General features: G+C 49.3%; 1 protein-coding gene across 1 annotated transcript in view; it reads right to left on the minus strand.

Moving 5' to 3' along the window:
• The window catches only part of MAP2K5 (mitogen-activated protein kinase kinase 5), a 236,163-nt gene extending 211,247 nt beyond the window's left edge, over positions 1–24,916 (minus strand). Inside the window, exons 1-5 of the mRNA XM_015414599.1 lie at positions 24,873–24,916; positions 17,109–17,176; positions 9,076–9,145; positions 4,224–4,264; positions 3,332–3,399 (exon numbers count right to left, since the gene is read on the minus strand). Of these exons, the coding sequence (XP_015270085.1) occupies positions 3,332–3,399; positions 4,224–4,264; positions 9,076–9,145; positions 17,109–17,129 (200 nt within the window). The 5' untranslated portion in view covers positions 17,130–17,176; positions 24,873–24,916. The remainder of the gene's footprint in view (positions 1–3,331; positions 3,400–4,223; positions 4,265–9,075; positions 9,146–17,108; positions 17,177–24,872) is intronic.
• Between the last annotated feature and the right edge of the window lie 536 nt (positions 24,917–25,452).

Raw genomic sequence — 25,452 nt, forward strand, 5'->3', positions numbered from 1 at the left:
GACCGTTGGGAGCGGGGTGTGTGGCCTTATGACACATTTCCGGTGATGTCAGGGGGTGTGGCCTTATGACACACTTCCGGTGATATCAGGGGGTGTGGCATATGCTAATGAGTTATGCTAATGAGTTCCCCTAGCTCTTTTTCTATGAAATGACCCCTGAGTTTATAAATATTTACAAGAAAATATACATATACAAAATTAAATATACATTAGAGTCTTATGTTTCACTCTGTCTCAATCCACTCATACAGTCCTGACCATCTTTTTTCAAAAACCTTTTCATCCTTTCCGCATAATAATACATTCAGTTTATCAACTTCTGCTACATTCAATAGTTTATATATTAATTCTTCTCTTTGAGGTATTTTATCTGATTTCCAATATTTAGCCCAAAGGATTCTTGCTGCCGTCAAAATATATATCATCACATATGATTTGTTATAAGTCATACTCCTTTGGGGTCATATTGAGCAAGTAAATTTTAGGATTAAGTGGCAAATCTACAAATACTACTTCTCTTATTATTTTCTGAATTTTCTTCCAGTATTTTAAAATTTTTACACATCTCCACCACATATGAAAAAAAGAGCCGACATTGACTTTACATTTCCAACAATTACTTGAATAGTTTCTTATCTTGCTGAAAACGTCAGCGAATCTGATACCCTCCCATTGAACATGACGACGGCTGGGCTCGTGTATCCAGCCTTCTCTCCGTTCTCGTGACCTGTGTTCCCTCTAAGCCGAGTTAGTGTGAGCTAGCTCACAGTTGTTTAGCCTCCGGCTCACCCATTTTTGCCTCAGCTCAGGAAGGGAGGGCTCCAGAGCAAACTGATTTATGCGGCAGCCAAATCGCTCACTCACAGCTCTAATGCCAGTCGCTCATAAAATAGAATTTTTGCTCACAAGACTCCACAGCTCAGAGGGAACATTGCTTGGGACCCAGCTCTTCCTTCCCCGCACTCCACCCCGGGGAAGGATGACGCTGTCGCAGTCTTCCTATTCCTGAGCTTCCTAGAGGTAGCTGGCTGGCCACAGTGTGAACAGAGTGCTGGACTAAAGGGGCCTCACGCCTGATCCGGCATGGCTCTTCTTGCACTCTTATGGACAGGGGAAGATGCCTTCTACCAGGTCAGAGTCTTGGTCTACCCAGGTCAGGCCTGTCTCCCCTGACTGGCAAGGCCTCTCCAGGGTCCCTGGTGCAGCTCCGGCACATGACTTACTCTCTGGTCCTTTTAGCTGGAGAAGAGTGTTCCCTCTAAGCTGAGTTAGTGTGAGCTGGCTCACAGTTTTTTTACCCTCCGGCTCACACATTTTTGCCTCAGCTCAGGAAGGGATGGGGCTCCAGAGCAAACTGATTGATGCGGCAGCCAAATCGCTCGCTCACAGCTCTAATGCCAGCAGCTCATAAAAATAGAATTTTTGCTCGCAAGACTCCACAGCTGAGAGGGAGTATTGCTGGGGACGGAACCCGGGGCTGTCTGCAGGCCAAGCAGAGGCTCAGCCACCAAATAGCTCCTCCCCTCAAATCTTCTTACAAGGCTGCAAAGCCTGAGTCGTCCTTGACGCTCCCCTTTCCTCCCGTGACAGCCAACCTGTCACCAAAATTCTCCCTTATCACCATTAAGGGAGCCAGTTTGGTGTAGTGGTTAAGTCCGCGGACTCTAATCTGCGATTCTAATCTGGGAGAACCGGGTTTGATTCCCCACTCCTCCACTCGCACCTGCTGGATGACCTTGGGCAAGCCGTACTTCTCTCAGAGCTGTTCTTGAAAAAGAGCAGTTTCTGTCAGAGCTCTCTCAGCCCCACCCACCTCACAGGGTGTCTGTCTGTTGTGGGGAGGGGAAGGGAAAGGAGTTTGTCAGCCGCTCTGAGACTCCCTTGGGTAGTGAAGGGCAAGGGGTATGAATCCAATCTCTTCTTCTTCTTCTTTATCAAGTTTTCATCCCTTTTTTGCTCAAACCCCTGGGCTGTTGCCTGCAGAACTGGACCATCCCCCTGGCTAGAGCTGCAGCAGTCTGACCTCAGAGCATCTCTCCCCCCCCCTTCACTTACTCTCCCTCCCCATCCAGGAACTGGCAAGTGACAGAACAAGAGTTGCCCTTTAAGTGTGATCAGATCAGCCCACAGCAGAGCAGTGGCAGTTTATGATACCACATTACAAGGGGATATTCAGAGAGAAAGAGAAAGAATCATAGACTGTTAAGAGTTGGAAGGGACCTTGCAGGTCATCAAGTCCAACCCCCTGCACTCTGCAGGAGCAGAGCCGAAAGACAGCCTGACAGCATACCCGAAAGATGGTCATCCAGCCTCCGCTTGAAAACGTCCAGCAAAGGAGCATCCACCACCTCCCGAGGCAGTCCGTTCCACTGCTCAACCACCCTTACAGTTAGGAAGTCTCCCCTGATATTTAGCCGGTAACGACTCCCTTGTAATTCCCACCCATTAGATCTAGTCTTGCAATCCGGAGCAAGAGAGAACAGATCTACTTGGAAGACTGCAATCATGTCCCCTCTAAGCCTTTTCTTTCCCAGGCTAAACAGACCCAACTCTTTCAGCCTTTCCTCATAAGACTTGGATTCCAGCCCTCTCACCATCCTGGTTGCCCTCTTCTGGACACGCTCGAGCTTGTCAACCTCCTTCCTAATACGTGGTGCCCAAAACTGGACACAGTCCTCCAGGTGAGGCCTGACCATAGCAGAATAGAGAGGAACGACCACCTCCCGTGATCTGGAGACAAGGCTTCTGTGAATGCACCCTAAGAAGGGGGGGAGGGGGGAACAGTTTTATCATAATCTATATAAAGTTATCCTGTTTATATTCAACACCCCGGCAAAGCATGAAAAGGGCAGCACCTCCATTTTACAGAGTGGGATTATCAAAGCTCAACAGTAACGATTTGCTCCAAGCCATTCAGGGAATCTACGGCTAAGCAAGGACTGGAACTCTCGGAGGCCATTGTCTACAATGCACTGAAGCCGGCCCTCTGGTTTCCAGTCCTGCCGCCCGGTAATCTACATGAAAGCAGACTCGTGTTCCATTGACGCAGCACCCGGGCACGCGACAGAGCAGAGGCAAAGGCTTTCGATTGTGCTGAGGGTGTACTGTGATCCGCACAGAAGATGGTTACCCGGAGGAACTCACCACACAAAGACGTACAGCCCTTTCTGCAAGGCACAAAGAACCCTCCTGAAAACTGGTTAACCCCCCCCCCCCCCCCCCCAAGTTAACCGGGCACTTCCGCTTCTGTTAATTAAAATGCAAAAATCACTTCTGGGGTCCTGCTTTAATAAGACACCTGAGCGTCTCTCTCTCTCTCCTCGACTCTTACCTATTGCTCGGAAGAGAATCTGGGACGGCCGTGGCACTATTGGTAGCCGACCCGGCTCGCGTATTGACCTGCGGGCAGGAAAAGAATCTTTATCAGTTGTTTCTATGCAGAGGATACAGTTCTAATTAACCTGTAATTTGCCACGAATTTCCTATTTCACTGGGAAGGTTAATTAGCTGGTTGCCCAGGGTTGAAATCCGGCCTCTACGTAGGGTACCACATTGTGTCGCTGAGAAATTGTGTTTTTCTTCTTCTTCTTTTTTTGTAAATTCACTCTGCATTTGAAATGCTTGATTAAGTAATACAATCAAGAGGAGGCAGACAAGAAGATCTTTGTTCAGCTCCTATTAAATACACCTCTCCTCCTCCCCACAACCTTTTTGCGCTATGATATCATTATACGTGTCTCGGTGCATCAGAACGAATTAAAAAAGACCTGCACTGCAAGCAGCATGTCTTGCTGGTCTCTAAGGACTCGAAGCTATCGCAGACCAACAGGGCTGCCCTCGGAACGAACGCCATGTTCTTTTCTCGCCAGGAACGTGGTTCCTGCTCAATTTCCCTTCTTTGAAGGTGTCATGCAGAGCAGTCGCATCAGGATGGCTGGTGTCCTCTATTTCTTATGTTTATTTAAGGTATTTATTAGCAGAGGCAAGAAAGGAAGAAATTGCATTCCTTAATGCCGGCAGCATTAGCTAGTCGGACACACAGTCGATATTACAGAGAAGGAATATTTCCTCCACAATGTGTGTGGGTTTGTTGTTGTTTTTTTAAAAAAAAACAATCTGCTTGTCAGAATGCAGAAAGTACAGTTTTCTTTGACATTTCAATAAGTGGAACACAGTATTGCAAATCCATCTAAGTTTACTGAAACAATTATTGAAATTCCTACCTTCAGGCCATGTATGTTCCGTTTCCCAGGGGGCTTGCAGGCTGAAACAGTAATTGACTCAGTTGTACAACACATCAGGGCCATTTAGAAATTTGCTCAAAATGAAATCCTTCTCTCTTCCCCCCCCCCCCCCCCACAACAGTAGGTTAGTACCAAAATTAGCAGAGAGAAATGATTGAAAAGTGGCTCTTAAGACCCAAAGTGGGAATTACAAAACAGGTTTCCTGGACCTGCAGGAGAGAGCATTTTTAAAGGGAAAATGGCAGCTGATGTAAATTCTAATTTTGGCTTCCAGTACATTAAAATCAAGATAACAATGAGCTGGGATGTACACTATTGCTCTAAATCCAGCAACTTCTGGTGTTTTTCTGAGAGATCAGCTTGATTTATTTTTTTTCGGGAGATACTGCATTTGGGAGAGATGAACAAACGGGGCCATCAAGATTCCAGGTTATCGCATATCTTGCAGCTGGGATGAAGCGTTGGTACGCCACAACGTCTACACGTTTTGTTTCATGTCTCCAACATGGCAAACTGAAAGCTAGAGACCGAACGTATTAATTTTATCCTCGCAACAACTCTTCTGAGAGCCAGTTTGGGGCTCTTTTTGTAGCAGGTACTCATTTGCATATTAAGCACCACACCCCTAATGTAGCCAATCCTCCAAGAGCTTACAGTAGCTCCTGTAAGAAGAGCTCTGTAAGCTCTTGGAGGATTGGCTATATTAAGGGTGTGTGGCCTAATATGCAAAGGAGTTCCTGCTACAAAAAGAGCCCTAAGTGCGCAGACTCCAATCTGGGAGAACCGGGTTTGATTCCCCACTCCTCCACTTGCACCTGGCTGGATGACCTTGGGAAAGCCATAATTCTGGCACAGCTGTTCTTGAAAAAGAGCCGTTTTTGTCAAGAGCTCTCTCGGCCCCCCTTACCTCACAGGGTATCTGTTGTGGGGAGGGGAAGGGAAAGGAGTTTGTAAGCCGCTCTGAGACTCCTTTGGGTAGTGAAGGGCGGGGGGTATAAATCCAATCTCCTCTTCCTCCTCCTCTGGTTGTAGCTTACGTGGCTTAGGCTCAGATGGCGAGCCTGGCCCAGGGTCACCCAGCAAGCGTCCACGGCAGAGATTCGAACCTGGCTGCCCCAGACCCTATCCTGACACTCTAACCTCTCCACCACCCTGGCTCTCTTGAACGCCTCAGGACACCAAGAAGCAGATCCCTTAAAGCACAAACAAGGATGATCCCCCTCGGTTATTTATACAAAACTCCTGACGGGTTGCTAAGACATCATGACAGATTTCCTTAAAGGCTCACGGACTCTGCGCCGAATCCGTTGCCCCCCTCTACGCCCGTAGATACGCTTTTGTCAAACGTTAAAGCCACAAAAGCTTCCAGCTACACGTTACGGACAGTTCCCATTTTAAAACTACAGTGCCCGACAAATGGTATGTTAAAGGGCCCGTCAATTTTGATTGATTGTCTGGGGAAGGACGAATTTGATTCCCCCCCCCCACTCCTCCCTCCCTCAGAAATACATGGATTCCGTTCCTGCTCTTGACAGCAGGAAACAAAGCTATTTATTAGTCAGAAGGACACAGACAATAATTATTAAATACAAGAGTCAGGATAGATCCGTGCTGTTTATGTTACCTTAAGCGCTGCCATCCTATTCGTAAACAAGAATTCCTAATCTGCCGGTTTGAGGGTAGAAGGCGGGTAAGGAAATCTAGGAGTAGCTAAGGAAAATGGACTCAGGGGCCCTAATTTAGGGAGGAGGAGGGGAGCAAGAATGAGTATTCACACCTTTAATGAACAGCGTCCATACCTAATTAGGAAAATCTAAAGCACAAAACTGAGTTATTCCAGCACTCTATGGTTATCGTGGGATCCTGAACTCCTGAAGACCACAACAGGCAGTAACGGAAAAGACAGGTGCCAGGCAATGCTCCCTCTAAGCTGTGGAGTCTAGTGAGCAAAAATTCTACTTTGTGAGCTACCGGCATTGTAAGCGAGTGACTTGGCTGCTGCATCAATCAGTTTGCTCTGGAGCCCCATCCTTCCTGAGCAAAGACAAGGATGTGTGAGCCGGAGGCTAAAAAACTGTGAGCCAGCTCACACTCACTCGGCTTAGAGGGAACACTGGTGCCAGGCTCTGAGGTGTTCAAATTGTTCTGGCCAGGGCTCTTTTTGTAGAAAAAGCCCAGCAGGAACTCATTAGCATAATAGGCCACACCCAACAGCAGAAACTCATTGGCATATTAGGCCACACCCCTGACAGAACAGCTCATTAGCACATTAGGCTTCACCCCCATGTTACCAGAAGTGTGGTTATCCAGCCACACCCACCTTTTGCTTGCTATTCTGTTTACCTTGTTTGTTGTCAAAACCCAGGGCTTTTTTTGTAGCAGGAACTCATTTGCATGTTAGGCCACACACCCCTAATGTAGCCAATCCTAATGAGTTTCTGCTGTTGGGTGTGGCCTATTATGCTAATTAGTTCCTGCTGGGCGTGGCCAACTTGGGAGCCAGCCGGAACTCCGTTCCTGTGCGTTCCTGCCCAAAAATAGCCCTGGTGGCCCTCTCGGTGTTCTCCCCCCATTAAGCAAAAATAAAGCAGATGTGTCTCTAAGGTGCTACAGGGCCTGACCAACAGCCTGAACTAGTAGATTTGCCAGACCCCTGGTCAGTGCAGGGGTTCCCCTGATTTGGGGGGGGAGGCTCCAATCTGCCGCTGGCCAACCGGCTGGCAGGGGAAACCCCACCCCAAACAGCCCCCGTCCACGTCAACGTGATCAGTGTGATGACATCACTTGGAAGCAACATCATCACACCGGACACGTCAATGCTCTAGGATTTTGACCGAAACTCTAAGGCAGGGGTGCTGAACTCATTCGTTATGAGGGCTGGATCTGACATAAATGAGACCTTGTTCTCATTCCGCAGGGCCTGCAGGGCCTGCAAGACGGAGCTCTTCCGCCAGGCTTTTGAGTAGGAGCCGCTGCCGCCACCATCACCACCACCGTGCAACTGCAGAGCAGTTCCGCGGGTGGGGCTGATTAGCCATCCTGAACATCTCGGCCCATGGCATCTCCCCCCTTTTTTGATCTCACTGTGATATACAATATCTACGATGACGCAGCAGCAGCAGAACTGGAAGAAGAAGCAGAAGACAGCCAGTTCCACTGCGGGCCTGAGAGAAGCCCTCTGGGGGCCTCATCCGGCCCCCAGGCTGCCTGTTTGACACCCCTGCTCTACGGTGACAAAGGGGTATGTGTGTGTCATGTGTCATCAGGTCTCTTCCAACCTATGGCGACCCTATGAATGAATGTCCCCCAAAAGGTCCTATCGTTAATAGCCTTGCTTAGGTCTTGCAAACTGTGGCTTCCTTGGTGGAGTCAGTCCATCTATTTTCCTGCTGCCTTCAACTTCTCCTAGCATTACGTTTTTCCCCACTGAGTCTCGCCTTCTCCTAAAAAAGCAGACCAACTGCTATCCAAGTCTGCGCTTCCAAAAACGCACTCTCTCTCTCAGGATCTGCATTCGGAGAGCACCCGCGAGCGTTTAGAAAAGCTGTCGTGTTGCGAGATGTCTGCCGGAATCCGCTGGAATCCCGTCCTCGCCTTGACAGGAATGAGACAAGGACGCCATGGATCCTCCTAAACCCTAGTGCTCTTCCACGCAAACGATCTCTAAACTGCCAGCACCATCAGCCTCCTTCAGAGACGTTGGCGCGTGTTACAGATTCTGTTGCTTAATTGCCCAATTCCAACTTCAGAGAGTTGTTAAGTAATGAAAAGTCTACGGTGTTTTAATTAGGGAGCTCATGTTATGACTATTCGTACAGTTACCAGTTAGCAGAGGAAGTCTAATTTTTAATTATTTCAATTAATTTATCGCAAAGAGAACTTAGAACTATCTCGGCGATTAAGAGCTGTTCTTTTGGAGGCTGGAAAGGGAAGGACACTTGAGCAGGTTAGAAGAAGAAGAAGAGATTGGATTTATACCCCGCCTTCACTACCCGAAGGAGTCTCAGAGCGGCTTACAAGCTCCTTTCCCTTCCCCTCCCCACAACAGATACCCTGTGAGGCAGGAGGGCTGAGAGAGCTCTGACAGAAACTGCTCTTTTTCAAAAACAGCTGTGCCAGAACTATGGCTTGCCCAAGGTCATCCAGCAAGTGCAAGTGGAGGAGTGGGGAATCAAACCCGGTTCTCTCAGATTAGAGTCCGCACACTTACCCACCACACCAAACTGGCTCTGTTTGGAGTCAGACAAGAGCGCTCTCCCTGGCCCTTGACTACATGACTGTACAGTCCCAGGCAGAGAATAAAAACCTGGGAGAGCCTGAGAACCCATAAACAGCACGTGTGGGCAGCATTTTACAGACCACGCGGGCTTGCTTCATATCTCAGCACCAGTGCATCCTTTAAGCTGAGTTAGTGTGAACTAGCTCACAGTTTTTTAGCTTCTGGCTGACATATTTTTGTCTTAGCTCAGGAAGGATGGCTCCAGAGCAAACTAATTCATGCAGCAGCCAAATTGCTCACTCACAACTTTAATGCCAGCTGCTCGCAAAGTAGCATTTTTGCTCACAAAATGCCACAGCTTAGAGGGAGCACTGTTTAGCACCTGCGCTCACACAGGGGTGCACCATTTTCAAATGCAAACAAATACATATGATGTAAGCGCAACCTTGCAAGGTTCAGACAGTTCGTCTGCAACATCTACAGCATCCCAAGAATGACAGATTTCCCCCCGCTCAAAATGAAGAGGCGTTTGCTGTTACACACCTCCGAACGTGCAGAACATGTAACTGCTGGCTACAGCTGCTAATGAATGAGAACTTTTAACACATTTACCTCTTGGGTAGATCTGCAGGGGCACCACTAACTGGCCGTTTACCTGCTGCTCCATCACTGTGGTGTAATACTGCAAAAAAGAGATGAGAGAAAGACAGAGATGACCCAGCAACCTACACAGGCCCACGACAATGTTTGTATCACTTTCACAATTCACAAATGCTAGAGAAGCCACATCACTCGTGGCACACACAATAAATAAAGTTATACTATTTCTTGTTGTTGTTCAGTCGCACAGTTGAGTCCGACTCTTCGCGACCCCATGGACCAGATCCCGCCAGGCCTTCCTGTCTTCCGCCGTCCTCTGAAGTTGGCTCAGTTTCATGTTCGTTGCATCTATGACACTGTCCAACCATCTCATCCTTTGCCGTCCCCGTCTTCTTTGACCTTCAATCTTTCCCAGCATCAGGGTCTTCTCCAGTGAGTGCTCCCTTCTCATTGGGTGGCCAAAGTATTTGAGCTTCAGTTCCATTATCTGGCCTTCCAGGGAACAGTCAGGGTGGATTTCTGCTCCCAAGGAGCAGGCGTCTTTTAATTTCATGGCTGCTGTCACAGTCTGCGGTGATCTTGGGTTGTATCAAAAAGGCCATAGCATCGGAATCGCAGGAGGTCATAGCCCCTCTGTGTACTGCCTTGGTCAGGCCACACCTGAAGCACTTCAAAAAGGATGTGGGAAGATTCGAGAGAGGTGCAGAAGAGAGCGAGGAGGAGGATCCGGGGTCTGGAGGCCGAGCAGGCATCTTTTAATTTCATGGCTGATGTCACAGTCTGCGGTGATCTGGGATCCCAGGAACCGTTGTCATCTTAGTTGAATGCAGACTATTCCTTTTTTTTAAAGTAGAGGGCCTTTGAACACAGGGGACTGGTCCATATTTTGGAAGAAGAAGAAGAAGAAGACGACAAAGATGACGACATTGGATTTAAACCTCACCCTTCACTACCCGAAGGAGTCTCAGAGCGGCTTACAGTCTCCTTTCCCTTCCCCTCCCCACAACAGACACCCTGTGAGGCAGGTGGGGCTGAGAGAACTTTCGAGAACTGCTCCTGAGAGGACTTGTGACTGACCCAAGGTCACACCAGCAGCTGCATGTGGAGGAGGAGGGAGGAATCCAACTCGGTTCTCCCAGATTAGACTCTGGGCTCCTAACCACCAAACCAAACTGGCTCTCTACCCAACAGATATCTATAATTTCTTCCCACTTCACCTCTGTGGTCAGCAGCATTCCAGTTTTGCTGGCAGGGAGCTCAATGACGGCCACTAGATTTTAGAAAAAAGGATTACGCAAAGGACTGCTGTCTATGAATACTGGCTAGTCGTGACAGCGGCCCCAGGGCAGAAAGGCAGGATGTAAATATTGTGAAACAAATAAAACAATTCCAGTTGGGCAGCTGTGTTGGTCTGTAGTAAAAGACCAAGATTCGAGTCCAGTAGCCGCTTAAAGACAAGCAAGATCTCCCGGGCAGTGTTCCCTCTAAGCTGAGTTAGTGTGAGCTAGCTCATTTTTTTTAGCCTCTGGCTCACGCATTTATGTCTAAGCTCAGGAAGGATGGCTCCAGAGCAAACTGATTGATGCAGTAGCCAAATCTCTCGCTCACAACTTTAATGCCGGTAGCTCACAAAGTAGAATTTTTGCTCATGAGACTCCACAGCTTAGAGGGAACATTGCTCCCGGGTATAAGCTTTCAAAGGGGGAAGGCCCTGCAAAGAGCAGGGAGGTGTTTAAATGCCTCCACGTGCCTTTCCCGCAGAGAGCCCCCCCCCCACCTTCCCTGGCCCGCCTGCCACCCTCCTTGGCCCACCCTGGCATGCGTCTGTCAGGCAGAAGCACCTGAGATCCTCCCCCCCCCCCCGCCCCGCTCTCGGCCCGGCTTGGAGACAAAGGAAAGGGAGAGGGGGAAAGGAACAGAACTCAGGTGCTTCTGACTGTCAGAGGGGCTGGCGGGCTGGCCCCTCTGTCAGGCAGAAGTGCCTGAAATCCTTTCCCCTCCCCCCTTTTCCTTTGCCCGGCTTGGAGGTGAGGGAAGGGAGACGTCAGGGGGTGTGGCTTATGCTAATGAGCTCTGCTAATGAGCTCCTGCACCTCTTGTTCTAGGAAATGACCCCTGGGCATATCAGTAACTGTTCAGCCTTGCTGCAGACTATACCGGTACACTCCTCTGGCACTAGCCTGAAGGACAGATAAATGCAGGACAGGTCCATCAGTGGCTACTAGCCATGGTGAGTAAAGAGAACCTCCATATCCAGAGGCAGTCAACCTCGGAACACCAGTGCCAGGAGTGAACATCAGGGGAAGGCCTAAGACTCTGTGTCCTGTTTGCTGGCTCCCCAGGGGAACTGTTTGGCCGCTGTGTGAGACGGGATGCTGGACTGGATGGACTTTCACTGATCTGATCCAGCAGGGCTCTTCTGATGTTCTTCTCAGGGAAAGGCCTCAGCCTCCACTCCCGGTTGTTGGCCATCCAGAGGAATACGATGCTGGATGAGATGGACCACTGGGCTGATCCAGCAGGGCTCTTCTGGTGTTCTTATAAAGGCCTCGGCCTCTTTGCCCTGTAGTTGGCCCTCCAGGGGAACTGGTTGGCCACTGTGTGAGACAGGATGGTGGGGCTAGAGGGACCCTCACTGGTCTGCTCCAGCAGGACTCTTTGGATGTTGTTCTCAGGGGAAGGCCTCAGCCTCTATGCCCTGCTGTTGGCCCTTAAGAAGAACTGGCTGGCCACTGTGTGAGACAGGAGGCTGGACTAGATGGACTTTCACTGGTCTGATCCAGCAGGGCTCTTCTGATGTCCTTATCAGCGGAAGGCCTCGGCCTCTATGCCCTATTGTTGCTCTTCTTAGGTTCTTAACGTAGGGAAGCCTCTCCTTGCTATCAGACGTGCACTCTTAAGGCCCCATACCAGTTTCCAGGCCACAACTCCCATTTGTTCCACTGGGGCTTACGCCAGAGAGGTTCCCAGTAGATTTTGTCCTTTGTTGCTTTACATCCACCCACACACCCACCCACAAACACACACACACAAAGGAACTCATGTGGCCTTCTCCATTACTCAAACAGAGATGACAAGTAAATGAAATATCCATCATGTCAGCTGTCAACCTTTTGGGACAGCAATAACTGTTAACAAGTAGTCTGGAAAAATTGTCCAAAAAATGATTTGTCCTCCGCATATGAGCACTTCAGGTTGCCATGGAAAGTTAAGATGCCAGTGGCTATTTGGAACATGGCTCAGGTATTCTTTTTAATGGAAAATTTGCCAGTTATTGATCCAAAACGTGTACCCCCTTCCCCCCCCCAAAAAAAATGGCTGCAAGCAACTTTCCCTTCAGTGGCTGTCAAAAAAATTACTGCCTTTTTATACCGAGAGAAGCCCACGGTGGCGGAGGGGGTCCGGCTGTCTCTTTGCGCCTCGCTCTTAATTAACCACGAGGCACCATCGGAAATTCATTCCCATTATCTTGCTGCAGGATTTCCAAAATGAGTGATTTTTTAAAAAAATCCGTGTGTCCTGGCAAAGCACACTTATTACAACGTGACTTTCAAAACGGCTGGCGGCAAGATTTTTCGAAACCGATACCCTCCGAAGGTATGAAGGTCAAATGAAAAACTGACCCACAAAAGCCTTCTCCAGAGTTAGCCTCCGTTAGTTCATTTATTTTTCAGTTAAAAACTAACCCTCGCTTTCACCTGTCTAGAGCGGGGCAGTTTCCAACCTTTTTGAGCCTGTGGGCACCTTTAGGATTTTGACACGGCACTGTGAGGGCAGCCACAAAATGGCTGCTGCGGAAGGCGGGCCCAGCCACAAAATGGCTGCTGTATCTTACCTTCGGTCTCTTAGTGAAGATCCTCACAATGGCATCAAAAACTATGCAAATTATACATCATGGCGAAGCTCGCAAACAATCTGGATACTGTGACTAGGCCTTCTAAACACTCCTAAGGTAAAGGTAAAGGTTTCCCTTGCTCGAAAGCCAGTCGGATCCAACTCTAGGGGGCGGTACTCATCTCCGTTTCCAAGCCGAAGAGCCAGCGCTGTCTGAAGACATCTCCGTGGTCATGTGGCCGGCATGACTAGACACCGCGGCGCACGGAACGCTGCTCCCTTCCCACCGAAGCGGTACCTATTTATCTCCTTGCAATTTCTTGCTTTCAAACTGCTAGGTTGGCAGGAGCTGGGGCCAGAGACGGGAGCTCACTCCATCACGCGGCACTCAGGTCTCGAACGGCTGAACTACCGACCTTCCAGTCGGCAGTTCAGCATCTTAACCACTGAGCCAAACACTCCTACTTTTCCTCGATGTGGTTTCCTATACTTGAATATTTGATGTCTCAAAATGAAATTCCTCAATTAGTGGTCGACCTTGGATTAGGACGAACTTTATGGCTTAACTATTGTATGGTCAGCTATTCTTTACTAACAGTTCAGTTATACTGGCTCTTGTTCGTTTATCCAATGAACTGTCTTTGCATTACATCTATGTTCTGATCTACAGATTGTATTCGTCTTGCTCAGATTTACTGTGCTCTAGATGTATTGTTATTTGTTAATTTTTAATAAGCTGTTAATTACAAAAAAACCTGGCACGGCCAATCTAATCTTCAGTGGCCCAGCAGAAGCCTTGCTGGGCAATAAGCCCCACCCACTTTCTGGAAACACTTGGGAGGACACCAGGGAAGGTGGTTGGCGGGCACCGTGAAACACATGGTCTCCGTGTTGGGGACCCCTGTTCTAGACATCGCTACAGCCAGGGGTCATTTCCTGCGGGAGCGCACAGGAGCGGAGCTCCGGCAGTCAGGAGCCCAGGGGGCGGGGCACATGCAACAAGCCCCGCCCCCTGCTCCCAGCAGCCCTCAGTTGGGCCACGAGGAGCAAGAAGCAGCCAGGTAAGTTGCAGAGCCCCCCCGGCCTGCCTTCAGGTACAAGCTCTCCCTCCTCTGTGAGGGCAGATTTATTATTATTTATTAGTTTGATTTATTAGTTTGATTTATATCCCGCCCTCCCAAAGGCTCAGGGCGGCTCACATGCGGCAAAGCCGAGTGCAAAATATAATACAACATACAATAAATACAACGTTTTAAATCACAATAAAACCTTCCAATGGTACGGTGCTATACCTATATTAATCCTCCAAGATGGGAACAACCCCCCCAAGATATGGTGGCCAGCTGTCTCAGTAGCGTGGTCTCCCACTATGCTGTCTCGAACTTCTGCTTGGGCCCGCTTGCCCCCGTTTTTATAGGGCAGCCGATGACTTGCCACCTCGATGGTAGAATAGTGGCAGCGGTGGATCCTACTCGAACGCCTGGCGGAAGAGCTCTGTCTTGCAGGCCCTGCAGAACTGCATAAGGTCCCACAGGGCCCGGATCTCCTCTGGACGTTTCCCTCCCCCCCAATAGCTAGCAACCCAAAACAGTCCAGTGGCACCTTTAAGACCAAGTTTTATTCAGGTACAAGCTCTCCCTCCTCTGCCAGGACACATCTGCATGTTCCCCCCCCTCAATAGCTAGCCATCCAAAACAGTCCAGTAGAGCCTGAGCGGTGGGTGTTGCCTTCTGACACACTTCCGGTGATGTCAGGGGGTGTGGCATATGCAAATAAGTTATGCTAATGAGCTCCTGCACTTCTTTTTCTACTAAATGACCCCTGTCTACAGCGTCACTCTTGGAAATGTTTTCCCCGACCCTGTGGACGCTCCAGAAAAATGCCCTACGCTTCTCAAACTGCTCACAGGATGCCCTCTTACCGGGTGCCCTTTGCATCACACGGCTCAGGCCTGAACGACATGCGGCCCAAGATGTGGAACGCAGCACGTGCCGCGACCATGTCCTGCTATAGTGCTTGATGGGATCCACAGCTTCAGCTGTCATCCGCTGTTTGATGGGCATGGGGATTGAACCGAGCACATGTTTATCCTGCCCTTTCTCCAAGGAACTCACGGCACTACGCATGGCTCTCCTCCTCCATGCGCTGGTCTCAAGAAGCCTGGGGGTAGAGGCTGGGCAGATTCATGGCGGAGAGGTCCCTCGAGGGCTCCTAGGCATGGTGAGATGAGGCAAGGTCCAGATTCAGAGACAGCAAACCTCTGAACCCCAGTGCCAGGAGGCAACAGCAGGGAAAGCCCTCGGCCTTTATGGCCTATTTGTTGGTCCTCCAGGAAGACTGGCTTGGCTGCTGGTTGAGACGGGAGGCTCACCTTCACTGGTCTGATCCAGCAGGGCTCTTCTGATGTTCTCATCAGGGAAGGCCTTGGCCTCTGTGCCCTGTTGTTGGCCCTCCGGAGGAACTGGCTGGCCACTGTGTGAGACAGGACGCTGGACTAGGTGGACCCTCACTGGTCTGATCCAGCAGGGCTCTTCTGATGTTCTCATCAGGGAAGGCCTCAGCCTCTCTGCCCTGTTGTTGACCCTCCAGAGGAACTGGCTGGCCACTGTGTGAGATGGGATGCTGGACTAGATGGACCCTCACTGGTCTGATCCAGCAGGGCTCTTCTGATGTTCTCATCAGGGAAGGCCTCGGCCTCTATGTCCTATTGTTGGCCCTCCAGGGGAACTGGCTGGCCACTGTGTGAGAGGGGATGCTGGTCTAGGTGGACCTTCAGTGGTCTGATCCAGCAGGGCTCTTCTGATGTTCTTATGAAGGCCTCAGCCTCTACAGCCTGTTGTTTGGCCATCCAGGACCACAGGTTGGCTGCTGGACTAAATGGACCAGTGGTCTGATCCAGCAGGGCTCTTCTGATGGACTGGATGGGTCACTGGTCTCCAATGCAGCTGGGCTGTTCTTATGTGAGGCCGGGAGTGTTTGAGCAGTCTGATACGCGTCATGGCAGAGTGGGGACTCAAAGGCAGGTATCCACAGTCCTATTTCAGCACTCTTCACCACTGCCCTATGCTGGTTCTCTGATACGGGTCCTTCCACATGCAACGCTTGCATTCCACAAACCTATTTCCCTGGTTTCCGATAAGGGTTCGATGCACAGTGTGAACGTGCTGGCAGCTAAGGAACACCACTCCAAGGCCCTCCTGGAGGCAAAGAACTATTGGCATTTTTGCGTCCACCGCCCAACACAGAGTTCCTGTATGCATAAGCTTTCCCTTTTATTGCAATGGCAAAGGCAGTTCCGTGGGAGAAGGAGATGGGAAACTAATCAAAGGAGAGCCGCTTGAAAGAGGGAACTGGGATGCACGGCCCGATGCCCCAGAAGCCAAGAGGCTGGGCTGACGGGACCTATTAGGAAACGCGGACCTGCTACGCAGAGGAACTGTCAGCCACTACCTCCCTCTAAAAGAAAACATAGAGAAAAATAATATTATGTTACTGTGTTTCGCTGGCAAGCGAATGCTAACGGCCACCCTCGCGTTCATTTATAAAAATACGGAGGACAATTCATTTATAAAGTTACATACAAGTCGTTGTGATTCAATAAGTAGCCCGGTTTTCATGTTTTTATAGTTATTAAAAAAAAGACAATGCATCTTTAAATCTTTCCCAGCACGCCGAGCCTGCAGCGAAAATATAACTCTTCCGAGAGGAGGGGTGAAAAGCCTCTGATAAAAGCAGATTTTGTGTCTTTTTAAAAAATATATTTTAGAGCCAAGGGGTTCCTTTTTAATGAGCCGTTACTTTAAGTACTGCATAAAAAAATACAAGAAATTGATAGTCCATTTAGCTTGCCTATACCCAATGCAAAAGTCATTAGGATGCATTACTCTTAATGTTCATACATATGATCTGTAAGTGTACACGTCTTCGAAAAAAAGAAAAAAGAGAGGGTACATTTCAAACTTTTATGCACAATTCCAACCACGCTTTCAGCTGAGATTATACTGTAGGAGGAAACTCGAGTTCCGAAGCCTACTTTTCACCAGCTGGATTGAACCAGAAAGAGAACCCAAAAAAATGCAGATTACGAAGACCCCCAGAAAGGTTTCTCCCCAAGGCCCACTGAAATGACCGCCCCCATTCCGCAACTCTCCCGTTCAGTGCAAAGAGTTTTCTGAGTAATCTCAGTCTGATTTGTCACAGGCTCTACCTACGTAAGACAGCATCGCCTTCATTTCTTCATCGCTTCGAACAGTAATCCGATCACCGTCCTCATCCTCATCTGGAAGAGAGAAGGGTGGGTGGGAAGGGCACGTTGAAAGTTCTTAATTTATGGGACAAAAACCCAAAGAATACCCACAGAGAGAATGGAAGCCTCATGCACAGATGCCGCACAGCGGTTGGACGTCTAGCAATCAGAAATATGCGGTGCAGGAATCTGAAATATGGACGCCAGCAGACAGAAAGATATTTCGGATGCGCATAAGCATCAAGCTGCTATTCCGCTGAACAGGACACAAAAAAACCCTCCTGAAGTACACCACAGCAACTGCATATGGAGGACAGGATTCAAATGAATTCTTAGCAATAAAAAGATGCACAATTTGCACCGGGGGGGGGGGGGGCGGAACGCTTAGTTGAGAGGGGGGGGGGGGGGGAGATCACGCTACAGCCATTAGTGGCTACAAGTTAGACATGGCAGAAAACATTAGGGGGAGATTACTGACTATCAAAACAATTCAGCACTGGGATAATTTGCTTGGGAGAGCGGGGCGATCTCGCCTTCCTTAAGGCCGTCCGAAGAGAGCCGACAAAGGCAAGCGGTGCTGATGGCTGTCGTCTCTGCTTTGCCCACGGTTCAATCCCAGTTTAATTCCTGGAGCTGAATCCAGACTAAATGGGCAGTTTCCTCTTCATGCCGCAGACATTCCCCATTTTGTTCTTCGGGGTCTCCTATCCCGCAGGGCCACCGTTTGTTGGGGAACAGTAGACCACCGTGGGAGGGAGGAGGCACAGAAGTTCTGTTCTGCTGGTGGAAAATTTACTATGGATTCAGCCCCTGCTGTGCCGGGAGGAAAGAATTTACCCAAGCTCCTGCATTCGGACGTCATTTCAAACTGAATAGTTCCAGATGGTCAGCCACGTTGATGTGAACAAATTTAGAGCCCAGCGGCACCTTTAAGACCAACAAAGGTTTATTTAAGGTATGAGCTTTCGTGCGCATGCACACGATTTGCATTTGAAAAAGTCTGGTGTCGTGGTTAAGTGCACGGACTCTAATCTGGGAGAACCGGGTTTGATTCCCCGCTCCTCCACTTGCAGCTGCTGGTGTGACCTTGGACAAGCCATAGTTCTGTCAGAGCTGTTCTCTCAAGAGCCGTTTCTGTAAGAGCTCTCTCAGCCCCACCTACCTCACAGGGTGCCTGTGGCAGGGAGGAGAAGGGGAAGGAATTTGTAAGCTGCTCTGAGACTCCGAGTGAAGGGCGGGGTATAAATCCAATCTCTTCTTCTTCTTCAAGAGCAGTTTGTGTCAGAGCTCTCTCAGCCCCACCTGCCTCACAGGGTGTCTGTTGTGGGGAGGGGAAGGGAAAGGAGTTTGCAAGCCGCTCTGAGACTCCGAGTGAACGGCGGGGGGATAAATCCAATCTCTTCTTCTTCACACGAAAGCTCATCCCTTGAATAAACCTTTCTTGGTCTTAAAGGTGCCGCTGGACTCCTCTAAATTTGCTCTATTTCAAACAGGAGCGTGACAACTTTTCAAAGCTACATCATTTTGGGGATTGCAACACAGGCATCGGCATTGGCAACAGGCATCAATTTGTCAGTCACATGTGATGGAAGGCTTCTCAAACTAGGACACTTTAAATCATATTTCACACATGAGGGGGAAAAGGTGGGAGCAGAGCCACACAGCGAACAGAATGCTGCCCTGGAGGAGTGATTGGGTCTTCATCCTGTCACTCCGCAACACTATTCCTCTCCCTTCGGGTCAGTTCCTTGCATCTTCATCTATCTCCCGCTTTTATCCCCAAAGAGGACAAAGAGTGGCTTTACATCATTCTCCTCACCTCCATTTTTCTCCACAGGAGGAGGAGGAGGAGGAGATTGGATTTTCACCCCGCCCTTCACTACCTGAAGGAGTCTCAGAGCGGCTTACAAACTCCTTTCCCTTCCCCTCCCCACAACAGACAGACACCCTGTGAGGTAGGCGGGGCTGAGAGAGCTCTTGACAGAAACTGCTCTTTTTTCAAAAACAGCTCTGACAGGACTATGGCTTGCCCAAGGTCATCCAGCAGGTGCGAGTGGAGGAGTGGGGAATCAAACCCGGTTCTCCCAGATTAGAGTCCACACACTTAACCACTACACCAAACTGGCTCTGAGAAAAGATTGGATTTATACCCCGCCCTTCACTACCCAAAGGAGTCTCAGAGAGGCTTACAAACTCCTTTCCCTTCCCCTCCCCACAACAGACACCCTGGGAGGTAGGTGGGGCTGAGAGAGCTCTGACAGGAACTGCTCTTTTTCAAGGACAGCTCTTATCAGAACTACAGCTTGCCCGAGGTCATCCAGCAGCTGCAAGTGGAGGAGTGGGGGAATCAAACCCAGGTCTCCCAGGTTAGAGTCCGCGCACTTCACCACTACACCAAACTGGCTCTCACTACACCAAACTGGCCTCACAGAACAACCCTGTGAGGTAGGTCAGGCAGAGAGTAAACGACTGGCCCATGGTCGTCCAGTGACCTTCCACGGCGGAGTGGAGAGATCAACCTGGATCTCCCAGATTTCAGCCTGATGCTCCAACCACGACACCATACTGGTGATGTCGTGAGAATAGCAACCGCCATGAGAACGCCAGATGGGGGAAAAGAATGGGCGTCTTTTTGAAAAAGAGATGCCTTGAAAGCCTATTTGGAGGCGACGGCCCCAATTTGTAGCAGCTGAGAAGCTTGCCAAGGCAACTGAGAAAGTGCTGCCTCATGGCTGTAGCAGGAGAAAAGAGCAAGAGTCCAGGAGCACCATAAAGACTAACAGAATTTGTGGCAGGGCAAGAGCTTTCGTGAGTCACTGCTCAACAAGGGAGCAGTGACTCCCCAAAGCTCACAACCTGACACAAATTGTGTTAATCCGCCCTGAGCTCGCGTAGCGGGGAGGGCGGGGTATAAATTGAAACAAACAAATAAATAAATAAATCTCTATGGAAAGCACCTCATTTTGCCATACAGAATGGAAATCCACCAACCTTGTGATATAAGGACAGACGGACTCCCATTCTAGCTGCATCTGAAGAAGTGAGCAGTGGACCAGTGTTCCCTGTAAGCTGAGTTAGTGTGAGCTAGCTCACAGTTTTTTAGCCTCTGGCTCACGCATTTTTGTCTCAGCTCAGGAAGGACGGCTTCAGAGCGATGCTCCCTCTAAACTGTAGAGTCTTGTGTGCAAAAAATTCTACTTTGTGAGCTACCGGCATTAAAGTTGTGAGTGAGCGATACGGCTAGTGCATAAATTAGCTCGCTCTGGAGCCCTCCTTCCTGAGCGAAGACAAAATGTGTGAGCCAGAGTCTAAAAAACTGTGAGCTAGCTCACACTAACTCAGCTTACAGGGAACACTGCTCCAGAGCATACTAATTTATGCAGGAGCCAAATCGCTTGCTCACAACTTTAATGCTAGTAGCTCACAAAGTAGAATTTTTGCTCACAAGGCTCCACAGCTTAGAGGGCGCCTTGGCAGTGACTGACGAAAGCTCCTCCCCTGCCCTAAATTGTGTTTAGGTGCTCCTGGACTCTTGCTCTTTTCGTACCTGAAGAAATGAGTGGTGACTCAGGAAAGCTCCTCCCCTGCCCTAAATTGTGTTTAGGTGCTCCTGGACTCTTGCTCTTTTCGTACCTGAAGAAATGAGTGGTGACTCAGGAAAGCTCCTCCCCTGCCCTAAATTGTGTTTAGGTGCTCCTGGACTCTTGCTCTTTTCGTACCTGAAGAAATGAGTGGTGACTCAGGAAAGCTCCTCCCCTGCCCTAAATTGTGTTTAGGTGCTCCTGGACTCTTGCTCTTTTCGTACCTGAAGAAATGAGTGGTGACTCAGGAAAGCTCCTCCCCTGCCCTAAATTGTGTTTAGGTGCTCCTGGACTCTTGCTCTTTTCGTACCTGAAGAAATGAGTGGTGACTCAGGAAAGCTCCTCCCCTGCCCTAAATTGTGTTTAGGTGCTCCTGGACTCTTGCTCTTTTCGTACCTGAAGAAATGAGTGGTGACTCAGGAAAGCTCCTCCCCTGCCCTAAATTGTGTTTAGGTGCTCCTGGACTCTTGCTCTTTTCGTACCTGAAGAAATGAGTGGTGACTCAGGAAAGCTCCTCCCCTGCCCTAAATTGTGTTTAGGTGCTCCTGGACTCTTGCTCTTTTCTTCTGCTACAGACAGACTAACACAGGTACCCACCTCGATCTATCTTCATGTCTGCAGATAGGTAGCAATCCTGAGAAGGCCCAATGCTCCCTCTAATTTTTTTCCCTAGTGAGCGGAGCATTTCACATCCTGAGCAGAACAGAACTGCTGTAATTTCACAATGGGCAACGGACAACGCAAGGCCCTGCGCGGCTCTAGACTGCTGTTGAGCGGGGCTTCCTGCGTTCATGAGCAGCTGCTCACACACACATACACACAGCTTAGAGGGAGCACTGTGAGCAGGTCTACTCCTAACCCTAACTCAGGTCTATTCAATGAGGCTTACTCCCAGGAAAGCGTTCCTAGGATCGCTCTTGACTCCTTGGAGGTATCAGGTGAAACAGAATGTCCTGTTCTTACTGTACAAATAAGACAGACGGCTTACTGATATTAAAAGTAGAATGATAAAAGGGTTGGAACACTTTCCCTATGAAGAAAGGTTAAAGCGTTTGGAGATCTTTAGCTTGGAGAAACGACGGATGGGGGGTGACATGATTGAGGTTTATAAGATTATGCATGGGATAGAGCAGGTAGAGAAAGAGGTACTTTTCTCCTTTTCTCACAATACAAGAACTCCTTGTGGGCACTCCATGAAATTGCTGAGCCGTCGGGTTAGAACGGATAAACGGAAGTACTTCTCCACCCAAAGAGTGATTAACACATGGAATTCACTGCCACAGGAGGGGGTGGCGGCTACAAGCATGGGCAGCTTCAAGGGGGAATTGGATAAACATCTGGAGCAGAGGTTCATCGTGGCTATTAGCCACAAGGTATAGACAGGAACTCTCAGTCTGGGGCAAGTTTTTGGCCACTGTGCGACAGAGTGTTAGACTGGATGGGCCATTGGCCTGATCCAACATTGGCTTATCTTATGTTCTTATGCTATTAAAAGAAGGCAGGTCTATACAGATTGGCATAATTTGCTATTTGATAAGAGGGAAATGCTCCTCCCAAGATGCTGTTTACACCCCCCCCCCAAACAGATACTGTATCTGTCAGATTTAGTAGGAAGATACTTTACCACCCCCTTCAAAAAGTATCCTGGAATCTCCCTTGAAACGATTCCAGGCTACGCAGAGGTTCAAAGGTCATACACCGAGACCCTCTGCTTGCCTAGAGCGCATCTGTGATCTTGCAGCCCATTAGGGAGGCGAACGTAGAAAGTAAAGCGAAATAAAGCCCGGATTTGTGCTAATGTCACATCCTCGCAAGACACCAAATAGAAGGCGGCAGATGGCAGGCAAATCTTTGGGAGCAATCTCGGCAAAAGACACAGCGTGTCACGCGCGCGCACAACGGCAGCGTTTGGATAAAAGGGCAATAATGAGCCATATGTTGTTAGCCATTTTATCTGCAGCAACACGGCATGCGACAGCGACGGGCCCCATAACAGGTCCGACGGCAAGGGGGAACGGCGGCCCCAGGTAGAAGGAGCCACGGAAGACACAGTGGAGAAAGCAATAACTAAACAGACAGGAGAGGAGACGGCTGTCGGTGGCAATTAGCGGCCTCCGAGAAAGCCATCAAGGCGCTGCGAAGACGGGTGAGCCGGCAACGTCCCGGCCTTCAGCACAAAGAGGATAACCCAGAAACCAGGCGGCACCGATACTCGTGACATATTTTTGATGCCACTTAAATGGCAGGGGAAACGGTGTCGTGCCGATGCAGAACGACAGGCTGAAGGCGGAAAGTGGAGAACGCAGCGGCAGATGCTAGAGAGGGGCCGTGAAATCCATATTTTTCCCAGGCAGGTTCTGCCCACGGCACCAGGGATATAGGTTACCGCTCCGATCAGGATGCCGGCAAACGGAGTTCGGCAGAGGTTGGCGTGGGAGGGAGGGAGGCAGAAAACACGCGGTTTGATCTCACATCCGATCTTGGAAGCTAAGCAGGCTCGGCCCTGGTTAGGACTTGGGAGGGAGGCCACCCAGGAAGCCCAGGGCTGCGCTGCAGGGGCAGGCCACGGCAAACCACCCCTGAACATCTCTTGCACTGGAAGCACCATGAGGGGTCACCATAAGTCGGTTGCAACTCGGCGGTGGCACTGTGGCTTGACCAAGCCTCAGGTCTTCCACCAGTGAAGAGAGCCAGTTTGGTGTAGTGGTTAAGTGTGCGGACTCTAATCTGGGAGAACCGGGTTTGATTCCCCACTCCTCCACTTGCACCTTGGGCAAGCCGTAGCTCTGGTCAGAGCTGCCCTTGAAAAAGAGCAGTTTGTGTCCGAGCTCTCTCAGCCCCACCCGCCTCACAGGGTGTCTGTTGTGGGGAGGGGAACGGAAGGGAGTTTGTGAGCCGCTCTGAGACTCCTTTGGGCAGTGAAGGGTGGGGTATAAATCCAATCTCCTCCTCCTTCTCCTCCTTCTGAGAGCCAGTTTGGTGTAGTGGTTAATTGCGTGGACTCTAATCTGGGAGAACCGGGTTTGATTCCCCACTCCACCACTTGCACCTGCTGATGTGACCTTGGGTCAGTCACAAGCTCTGGCACAGCTGTCTTTGAAAAAGAGCAGTTTGTGTCAGAATTCTCTCAGCCCCACCTACCTCGCAGGGTGTCTGTTGTCGGGAGGGGAGGGGAAAGGAGTTTGTAAGCCGCTCTGAGATTCCAAGTGAAGGGCGGGGTATAAATCCAATCTCTTTTCTTCTTTCTTCTTCTTTCTTCTTCCTTCTTCTTCTTCCTTCTTCCTTCTTCTCCTCCTCCTCCTTCTTCTTCTGTGGTTTCCTCTCAGCCCAGCTCTCCTCCCCCCCAAGTAAAAACCTCCTCCTCTGCGGCAATATAATGTTTAGAGTCTACATATGCAATAAACAAAAGGAATCTGTACAACAGCCCTGTGAGGAAGGACAGTCCTGCTTTCCCCATGTTACATGGAGGAAGAGAAGGGAGTTGCTTGCTTAAGACCAGCCACTGAATTCATAGCTGAGTCGCATGCAGCTATTACACCTGGGAACGCAGCTCACAGCTGACGCTCTTAACCACAACGCCACCTCCAGTCCTGCCATGGGGAATTTGCTTTTTTGGGCTGACTTGCCCACAGGTATTCTTGCACTAACAGCGTGGTGTTTGCACGTGGCCAAGGGCGATGCGTGTGCCTGTGCGTGTCTAAATGCTTCTGCTTTTTCTAGAGGAAATGTCATTGCAAGATTAGCCCTCTGTTGCCACGTTGATGTAACGCCCCGTGCTTTGTAATTCCACTCTTCTAAAAGCTGCCGATTCCTGCTTTTAATAATAGAAGCATCTGAAAATTAAAATCTCAGCCTACAAAGCCTCCAGGTACTTTATACTTTTCATTTAATTTGAGCAATATAATTGCAGCGCATACGAAGAGCACTGTAAGGTCACGCTGGTAATTAAAGCTATATTGTAGAAATATGCGCTCTCAAGATGTGATTAAATAATAAAATATTACTTAGCTCAGGATCGTCATTAAACTTGCATCCGTGTATAAATATTTAACTGTAACGTATCTGAACATAAACAATATGTAGTTGTCATTTTTTTTAAATAAATAATGCCGGCACAAAGCCCTCTTCTCCAGACGAGCCATACTCACATTCGAAAGCTGTCGTCGTCGCATCGGGCAGAACCTGGCTGATCACATCCTGTGGGGGAGAAAGAACGGAGGTCCAGTGAATCGTGTTCCTTACTCAAGTCTTTCCACATCGTCATTCATAAGCAGTTGCTTTTACTAGCAGGTTATTTGTCTATTCATCCACAAGTAAGAAAGCGGGCGGGCAAACCCAAAAGCAAGTCCGTTTCAGTATTTTTCTTCTTTTGGACAAGATCCGAATTCCCTTGCAGACATTTCAAGATTCAAATCTGAATGTACAGCACACCGACTACCAGGATGATATCTGCGTTCCCAGTATATTCACCTCACCTACCTGGGCTCCAAAGCGCCACACGGCCAGTGTGTGAGAGCCACTTTGGTGTAGTACAAGTGTGTCGAACTCATTTGTTATGAGGGCCGGATCTGACATATATGAGACCTTGTTGGGCCGGGCCATGTGTGCCATAAAATGTAATGCCGGGTAGCAGAGATATAAACTTTATAAAGGACTTATTTTGTTTATTGAACCATGTCTGATAACGGACACCTCTTGCTCTGAATTATTGCATCAAAATGTCTGTGC

Source organism: Gekko japonicus, unplaced genomic scaffold (assembly GCF_001447785.1).
Source record: "Gekko japonicus isolate JY-2015 unplaced genomic scaffold, Gekko_japonicus_V1.1 scaffold698, whole genome shotgun sequence".
NCBI lineage: Eukaryota > Metazoa > Chordata > Lepidosauria > Squamata > Gekkonidae > Gekko > Gekko japonicus.